General features: G+C 38.0%; 1 protein-coding gene and 1 non-coding gene across 2 annotated transcripts; one reads left to right on the forward strand and one right to left on the reverse strand.

Moving 5' to 3' along the window:
• Positions 1–6,964: 6,964 nt before the first annotated feature.
• LOC113733531 (small nucleolar RNA R71) lies at positions 6,965–7,071 on the reverse strand. The gene has a single exon (XR_003459043.1). It is a non-coding gene; the product is annotated as a small nucleolar RNA R71 (small nucleolar RNA).
• A 1,277-nt stretch (positions 7,072–8,348) lies between these two features.
• LOC113728937 (uncharacterized) lies at positions 8,349–9,140 on the forward strand. Its single transcript, XM_027253286.2, has one exon. The coding sequence runs from the start codon at positions 8,349–8,351 to the stop codon at positions 9,138–9,140; it is 792 nt and encodes a 263-aa protein (XP_027109087.2).
• The last annotated feature ends 919 nt before the right edge of the window (positions 9,141–10,059 follow it).

The following is a 10,059-nucleotide window of genomic DNA, read 5'->3' on the forward strand; positions in this document are numbered from 1 at the left end:
TCAACTTTGGTCAACTCTAGTCAAAATGGTCAAATTGGATCAAAATTTATTGGACTAAAAGCCCATATCCATAATTTGATTCAAACTTATCATGCAAACCAAAAAATTTCTTGAAGTCCATGTTTTATAAAAATTATATATTTAATGGGCCAAAGATACGGACTTTATAGGGTTTGAATGTCTCATTAACTTTATTAGGGTTCATTTAAATTAAACAATCCCTAATTTCCTTAACACAAATATATTGAAAATCAACTTGCATAACAGTGAATTGGCCAAGTGAAAAAAACAACAAAGCAAATAGCCATGGTTTGACTATTACGGAATCTGACCGAAGGTACAATCATAAGCAACTAAATAAGACAACTATTTGATTATCGTGGGATCCACTGAATTCAATGATCTGAGTTGACCAAAGCTACGAAGATAACATTGATACAAGAATGCTTAATGCGACCACGTGAATGAGACCAGAGCCACAGATTTCAATTGTACATAACATCTATGGGCAATGGTTTTCATATATCTATGGGGTCCATCTTATATAATATATATTATGCTTTAAGGAATCAAAAGTACTCTTGCCGTCTGGTCTCTCTTAACCTTATGCTTTTACAATTTATGAAACTTGGAGCTTTGGTCAACCGAAAGCAACATACAAACAATCCACTGGCAACCGAAAATTTAAACATATAACAATTATGTATTTAATCGCATCAGATTCCGCAGCCAGTAGTTATGAAAATAGAACCAATAGTAATAAAACTATGAATTACTAACACAAGATTATTTCTTAATAATCAACCATATGGCTCTGATACCACTTGTTAGGGTGGTTATCTAAATTTAACCATTGGTGAAAACCATCACCTGTTAAATCTAAGATCTATATGGCGATTATTAAGAAATAAATAAACGATAAAATAGCGGAAGCGTACCTGGATTCATATCGACAACTGACATATGAATCTTCAAGGATATTGGGGTAGCCTTCCAAGTCAACACGTATTTGCCAAATCTAGAGAGAGCCCTTTAGTATCTCTCTGGTATCTTTCCTGACGATGGGATATCAGGAAAGAGCTATATTTTGTGGTACTAGGGAAATACGATAAAAGAATAATCCGTGTGACTTGGGGACCATAACCCTATTTATAGGTAACATTCCTGTTACCTTTTGGAACCCTATTTCAGCCCATCATAGAAATAGGAGCTCTTAAGTTTCTACACATTAAAGGCCCACATCCTATTAGATACATTAAGTTCAAACTATATTTGATCACTTTAATTGGACTTAACCTTATTTGATAGTTTGCAACCCATAATTATTCACATATAAGTCCAATGTTGGATTAAGGATCCAACATGTTTTACTAAGGGTTGCCATCCAGTTAAACCTCACATCTGCATAAGACACAAGTACTGAGAATTTTATAGTTAGTCTTTGCAGGTTACAAAGTACTCTTTGCTATTATATTATTGATATCCTTATGTACACGTATTCATGAATGGTGGAGTGAAATTAGAAGTGATATTAATGTTTCATAATTACAAATAGTTGCAGTATCAGGTGTGAATTTTTTGTCTATAGCATAAGAATTGAAGCTTGGCAATTGTTATGTTGTGTAACGAGTCCTGCATGTGTAGTGTTGGAGCTTAATTCACATCTCTTACATAAAAATGAAGGAAAAATGTGATTTTTTATAACCTTGGAGTCTCTCCTTATATCAAATGTCTTTTTTTTTTCAGTCTTTAGCTCCCTTTGTGTTCTATAAGACAACAAGTCTTCTGTCATACGCCAGGGTGTAAAATTCATGATATATGTTCTAATGTATTGATATTTGTTTTTCTAGTAAGGTTTAACTTTTGAGAAGGACACCTGTCAATATATGAACATGTTTAGTATGAGTGTTACACATCAATGTGTAAGACAAGACCATAGCCTTTCTATAGCATGTATTTATGCAATGATTTTAAACATAATCTTCAAGTAGCTTTCCATTATTCCACAAGAAACAGCAAGAACATGCATGATAGGTGTAGTTCTCAATAACTAGTAGTACTGTTTTTGTGCTTCCAGTTTTTGGTATTAATAACAGTTCATTTTAGGAGTGCAAGCAAATCGGATGGACAAATTTGTATTCTATGTTAGGACAAATAAAAGAAAAATGGAAAAAAGAAGGGAAGGCTTCAAATCGTGAATCTAATTCACTTTTCATTAGGTTATATTCGTCGTATATAAAGTGCAATTATTCGGACAAATACCTTTAGAATAAGATGAAGATTCGGTTAGGCAATATTTGTCCTGTGCATTGCACTAATATGACAAACCACTAAAAATATGGAGTGTTTTTGTAGAAGTTCAAAACGTAAAAAAGTGATTTTTACAACAAACTATCATCTATTTGATATTTTATAGAAGAGATTGTGATGTACTAAGAGTTGACATTTTTGTCTAATGATTTCATTTTTTTTTCTAGAATTGTGTCATCCAAGAGATTCCTCTCTACTAATACAAGCGGTTAGACATTTATCAGAGGTTTAAACACCATTTGGAGGGAAACTAACTATCAAAACATGAAAAGGTGTCAAAACAGGATGTTTGAACATTTTGACTGTTAATAAGGTTCTACTTACGGATCTAATTTGACAGTGATAGGGGGAAACACCTCAAAATAGCTCACCAAAGAATCTAATATGTAAGTCAGGAATCCAATTCTGATAAAAAAACTTAAGCCATTAGGTTTCGAACCCTTATTTACATATTAACTGGTTTTTTTCTATCTTTCAGACTAATGTAAGATATAACTCTTTACTCATGAATCTAGCAAATCTCCCCCTTCATGAGTAACTCTTCACATTAAACCCAAATTTACAAACCCTTTTTCGAGCCCACTTTAAGACTCAACGCAAACCTACCTTATCATTTAAAGTCACCTCTTCTCTCAAACATGAACCCACTTTTCTTCAACATTCAAATTGCATTATGGATTTTTGCCAACCCTTGGCTCCTTGGTTTAATACCAACCGGACCCCCTGCCAAACTCATGGTGCGCCTTGTCCAACACTAGCCAAATTTCTTAGCACTTTGGTACTTCGGTCCACCATCAAGAAGAGAATTTTTCACCGGTCCAACTCCTAGAAAAATTCATTTGCTCATGAGCAACCCAATCTCGCAACCTGAAACTCTGATACTACTTATTAGGGTAACATGCCAACTATTTGAAATAGAAAAAGGAAAAATCAACGATTTAATAGAAAACAATATCTAGCACGAATGATGAGTAACACACAAAATTAATGTGGTTCAACTTAATCACTAAACCTACGTCCACGGAGAGAAAAATTTATTCTTACTATGAGAGAAAAACACCACAAGATTACAACTTGATTCCTAAACCTCAACTCTTGTATAATCTTCTCACCTATTAAGAACTCTCTCACTCCTTTCTTGTGTATCTTTATAGTATGCTAATCTATTTATTTATAGAGAACATTATTTGGCCAAAAATCAAATAAACAATTGGAAACTAATACTAATTCCTAAACTTATACAGAATAAGAAATAACATCTAAATCCTAAACCAAATATGAAATTTTTTGATTACTACTTCAAGTAACAAAAATCAATTACGAAACTAGTTACTTCCCATACAAAATAAGGATCTTGACTAAAAGAAATTAAACAAATTTTCTAACAAATCTACATCTTGGTGAATATTTCTTTTAGCAAACAGAGCAAACCATCCAAAAAGAAACTCCATTTGCCTTTTTACCACCAAATACTTTAGTGCCTAACTACACACTCGAATCAAAACGGTCTTATTTTCAATTGATTCAATTGGCAAATGAACTTGTATAGCTAACCAAGTCCAACATCTAGTTGACTCGCTAGAGGGACCTCAATTCACCCTCTCTCATAGCAGGATTTTTCCTCTCACCACCATTTATAATTTGAGAGTATTCCTGGATCTCCTTCGTTGTGTTACGCTCCTAAGCCATTAAGGTATTCAAATGGTACAAATTATCATACTTTTTTCCCATCAACAAGACTGTCTCGCCATGTGTGATTTTTAAAACTCCACATGCAGCTGAAAAATGGTAGCTCACAATTCTAACTGACTCAAAGAGATTAGATTCCTTCGTAACTTTAGAACATAAGCCACACCACCCAAAGAACGAATCTCTCCATTCAACATTTTAATTTTTACCACTCCAACACCTTTGACTTCATAAATAGATTCATCACCCAAAAACAAAATTTGCCTTCTTTCTTTGGAGAGTATCAAAATAGTTTAACTTGGAGCAGACATGTGAAACACATCCAGAATCTAAAATCCAGTCATCATGAGAAGAAGTGTTATTACCTTTGGAGATTGTGAGAATATCTGCACTTGATATATATCCAACAAAACCATCATACTCATTCTCATTATTTTTCTTATGATGAGGGCAATATCTTTTGATATGGCCAAACTCATGACAACCAAAGCACTGGACTCCACCCTTTCTCTTGGCCTTTGAACCACCTGCCTTAGATTCACCGCCAAGTTCTTTTCCTATTTTATTCTCACCTAGAGCAAGTAACGCAGTTTCTTGAGTCACATCCTAATTTGTCTTCCTTTGTTTTTCATGATCAAACAAAGATGACTGCACATTCTCGAATTCTAAAGTGTCTTTCCCATTGATAGGGTGTATTTTAGTGGGATAGTTTGGGCATTATTACACAATTATTTGACTAAATATTTTCATTAATTGGGTGAATTTTACTCAAATATGATTTTGGTGCCAATTGCAGGATGTGATGCTGAAAAGTACTTAAAATCGAAATTTAGAGGAGTCGTTGTACGTGGGCCACTTCAAGCAGTGGGGTCCGCTTGAGAAGCTGAAGAAACTAAATTGTAATAGACTTTATTTTATTTTATTTGAGGGAGTCTTTTTTTAATTTTTGAATACTAATTTCCGATTAGAGGAAATCTCTCCCTTGAATTTCGGTGCGACCAAAACAGATAGAGGGGAGTATTAGACTCGAGGAGGTCGGCTTTTGCAAGGAGATTACTTTTCGGCTGGCTTAGGTTTCTTTTCGTTCCTTTTTTGCTTTTGAATTGGGTCGACGGTAGCTTTGAAAAACAATTAGGGGACAAAACCACCATGGTTGACTTTGCAATTTTATTGGATTTTATATCTTGTGTGGATTGAATTGAAGAAACCAAGCAAAGCAATCTCTCGTAAGTCTTGCTAGTAATTAGGAGAAGGAATTAGGCCCGCAATTGTTGACCCTTTGGCTTTGCTTTTCAATTGACTTTGACTGGAATTGAAATAGGGCATCAGACCCTCTTTCACGTTTGCTCCGTGAGAGATAATTGGAAGCAATTAAATCCCGTGCATTTTCCTCCTGTAGTGGACCGAAGTGGGAGAATCGATTTGCAAACTTGTCCCAATTCTGCACGCGCGGTTTGTCCTCCATTAATGGAGGGCTAATTCTCTAATTCTAGTCAAGGGGGCAACTGACGAATTGGTTCAGCAATTATTGTGAGATCTAAACCGTTTTTAATTATTTTCTTCATTTATTGATATTTGTTTGTTTCCTGCTTCTAATTGTTATAACCCTTGTGTGTGATTGATTAGTGCGTAATAATTAATTATTCATATAGGCTATTTTGCTAATTAGGGGTAATTGAATCCGTAATTGTTCGTTATCCCAATCTTAGTAGCAGCTGGCGTAATTGGGTTTATGTCAGGGGAACATACGATCTAGTTTAAACAAACCCTTGTAGCATGCTTGTTAGTTAGGATTGGGCCTTTCTAATTATTAATGCAATCTAGAAATTAAATCCTACGGTCGTACCTAGGGTGTTTTTGGGTTAGAGAAATAGTTAACGGTCGTACCTTAACTATCGCGAAATTAAGGAAATGTTGGTTGTTTATCGCGTGCATGACAACTATAACTAATCTATTAATAAATGTTAGAATTATCTGTGAATCGATGATCAGTGCATGAACCATTTCCGAAGTGTACCCATGGCTAGAGTTTCTCCAATTATTTCTTTTAATTAATTATTTCCTGCATTTTATCTATTTAGTTGGCGTTTAATCCCAAAAATCCCCCTTTAATCTTTACTTGAAAAGAAACAAATTTCTCGTTAGTCCCTGAGGAGACAATCCTACTTGCCACTGTCTACTAGTTAGTGAATTCAGTTAAATAATTAATTCAAGTATATCGGATTAAGCAAACTCTTCGGGAATATGGTGAATCAAGTAACCCATTGCACACCTAGAGTCCCTGCTCCAGTACTAGAATTGATTATTTACTGCTTCAGGTGGTAGTTGGGTTTTATTTATCATTATTGCACAGGTTCGGCACCTGTCAATTTTTGGCGCCGTTGCGGGGGACTGCATTTGAATTATTTATTTCTTTTTGAGTTCGGTTCCTTCTTGGAATTTTTGCTAGTTTATGCTTCATTCTTCTCGCACAAGTGAATTGATATACGACCTTGAGGTTGAGAAGGCAGCGCGTAAGCGAAGGCAAGAGACTAAGAGGCGAAAAGAAGGGCAATTATCTATTGCAAACGAATCAGTAGAAGACGAATTTAGCATGGCCAACACCCAAACATTAAGGGAGCTGACTACCCCGGAATTGACCCACCAGCCCTTGTGCATCACATTCCCCACTTTAGCTGAGAATACCGCCTTCGAGTTGAAGTCGGGGTTGATTCATCTCCTACCCTCGTTCCATGGTCTCTTTGGTGAAGAACCCCACAAACACGTCAAGGAGTTCAAAGTGGTTTGCTCTAGCATGAAACTTCTTGAGGTCACTGAGGAGCAGATTAGACTTAGAGCCTTCCCCTTCTCTCTCAAAGATGCAGCGAAGGATTGGCTATACTACCTACTTGCAGGTAGTATTACCACTTGGGCACAATTGAAAAAGAAATTTCAAGAAAAATTCTTCCCCGTATCCCGGGCTGCGAGTTTGAGGAAGGAGATATGCAGCATTAAACAGTATCTCGGAGAATCCTTATATGACTATTGGGAAAGGTTCAACAAGTTGTGCACTAGATGCCCGTAACATCAAATTAGTGAACAACTGTTGATCCAGTACTTCTATGAAGGGTTTCAGTCAACTGATAGGAGTATCATTGACGCCGCAAGTGGGGGGGCACTGGCAAACAAGATGCCAAAGGAAGCATGGGAGCTTATTGAGTCAATGGCAGAAAATTCGTAGCAATTTAGCTTCCGTGAGAGCAACCTCATCCGTAGGGTCAACGAGGTTGAGACGTCATCCATTCAGCAACAACTGTCGGAGTTGACATCTGTTGTTAGGCAATTAGCAGTGGGGAACGTGCAGCGAGCGAAGGTCTATGGAATCTACACGAGCATGGACCACTGTACGGACACATGTCCCCTTTTGCAAGAGGACGGAGGTGAACAGGTGAACATGGCCGGAGGTATACCCGCGCCCTTAAGGCAGTATGACCCGTACTCCAATACATACAACCCCGATTGGAGAGACCATCCCAATTTCAATTATGGAAACAGGCCATAAAATTCACTCTCAAATCGTCCACCAGGGTTACAGCAACCATAGCAACCAAAGCCTCAACTTTCATCCTCCAACTCAGGAAGCTCTTTGGAGGATATTGTCAAGAGTCTGGCCACGACTACCACTTAACTCCAGCAGGAGACCAGAACATTGACCACGAATATGGCTCAGTTTCAGCAAGAAACTAGAGCCTTAACCATGAGCACTACTCAATTCTAGCAGGACACCAGAGCAGTCATGAAAGATATGGAGGCTCGAATAAGCTAAATGGCAACTGCCATCAATTGCCTGGAGTCCCACGTTTATGGGAAATTGCCGTCGCAATCCGAGGTAAATCTCAAAAATGTAAGTGCCATGACACTGAGGAGTGGCAAGGAACTGGAGGGACCTAAAGTAGAAAATTCGAAAAGCAAAAGTGAGGAGGAGATAGAAAAAGAAATTGAAGAGGAAGGACGCATTCGCGAGGATCCTAAGGTAACATTCACTCCTCCACCCCTTATTAAATCTAACTTACCTCCTTTTTCTTACAGGTTGGAAAAGACAAAGAAGGTAGAGAAGGAAAAAGAGCTTTTGGATGTGTTTCGAAAAGTGGAGATCAACATCCCCTTGTTGGATGCAATCAAGCAGATACCAAAGACACCAAATTTTTGAAAGATTTGTGCACCCACAAAAGGAAGCTAAGGGGTGACGAAAGAGTAGCGGTGGGAGAAAACATGTCAGCTATACTCCAAAGGAAACTCCCACCAAAATGTGGAGACCCAAGTATGTTCACCATTCCCTGAAAATAGGAGGTACCCCAATTAGGAAAGCGATGTTAGATTTGGGGGCGTCAATTAATGTTATGCCTAAAACAATTTATGCCTCTTTTAATCTTGGGCCATTAAAAGGCACGGGCATTATAATCCAACTAACAGACCATACTAACGCTTATCCAGAGGGGTTAGTTGAAGACGTTTTGGTACAGGTCAATGAGTTAGTCTTTCCTGCAGATTTCTATGTCCTAGATATGGGGGATGAGAGGTCATTAAATTCGTCACCTATTTTGCTAAGTAGATCATTTTTAAGCACTGCTAGGACAAAAATAGATGTGAATAAGGGTACTTTGTCGATGGAGTTTGATGGTGAAATTATAAATTTCAATATCTTTGATGCGATGAAATACCCGGATGAGGCTAACTCTGTTTTTACTTTAAGTGTTATTGAGCCCCTTGTACAGGACACATTTGAATTGGATGGGGACGATGCACTGGCAGTGGCATTGGCCAAACATCTTGAGTTGGGAGCAACTCCTGATGTAGAAATAACTGATGAGTTATACCGTGCAGTTGAAGCACTGCATTCGCTCCCACCAATTTCTCCAAGGTATGAGCTTACTTCTCTCTTTGTACCAGAAACTCAGGCGAAATTGTTGTCTTCTGTTGTGCAGGCACCTGAGTTGGAGCTCAAGCCTCTCCCAAAACACTTGAAGTATGCATTTCTCGACGATAAGGAGACACTGCCGGTCATCATATCTGCTCACTTGTCACCAAGGCAAGAAGACAACCTTATTCGTCTTTTTCGAGATCATAAGGAGGCAATTGGGTGGAGTATAGCAGACATCTAGAAAATTAGCCCCTCCTTATGCATGCATCGGATCCGGCTTGAGGATGATGCAAAGCCGGTAAGACAGGCACAACGGAGATTGAATAGAAGTGGTAAAGAAGGAGATAACTTAAATTCCTGAAAGTGGGAATCATTTTCGCCATCTCAGACAGTCCATGGGTGAGTCCGGTCCAGGTAGTCCCGAAAAAGGTGGGAGTAACGGTAGAAGAGAAGTAGGAAGGCAAGATGGTCCCGGTAAGGAAACCCACAGGATGGCGCCAGTGTATCGACTACCGGCGACTGAATGCCGTGACGAAGAAGGACCACTTCCCTCTCCCTTTTATTGATTAGATGATAGAGAGAGGTTAACTGGTCGTGTCTATTACTATTTTCTTGATGATTTTTCAGATTATTTCCAGATCGCGATAGCACCGGAGGACCAGGAGAAAACTACATTCACCTGCCCCTTTGATACGTTTGCCTACCGGAGGATGCCTTTCGGCCTCTGCAACGCTCCAGCGACTTTTCAAAGGTGCATGGTGAGTATCTTTTCCGAATATGTAGAAAATATTATTGAGGTGTTCATGGATGATTTTAGTGTGTATGGGAATAGTTTTGATGAATGCCTTGATAACTTAGCTTTGATTTTGAAAAGATGCATAGAAACAAATTTAGTTCATAATTGAAAAAAATGTTACTTCATGGTGGAGCATGGTATTGTCTTAGGACATGTAGTGTCGGTTAGAGATATAGAGGTAGATAAAGTAAAAGTCGATATTATTTCTACTTTACCGTACCCCGTAAGTGTACGAAAAGTGCGTTCCTTTTTGGGTCATGCAGGATTCTACAGAAGATTCATCAAAGATTTCTCCAAAATTGGAATATCCCTGTTCAAGTTGTTGCAAAAGGATGTAGCATTTGACTTTACCGAGGAGTGCAAG

The sequence above is a fragment of the Coffea arabica genome, chromosome 2e (genome assembly GCF_036785885.1).
Source record: "Coffea arabica cultivar ET-39 chromosome 2e, Coffea Arabica ET-39 HiFi, whole genome shotgun sequence".
Taxonomy (NCBI): domain Eukaryota; kingdom Viridiplantae; phylum Streptophyta; class Magnoliopsida; order Gentianales; family Rubiaceae; genus Coffea; species Coffea arabica.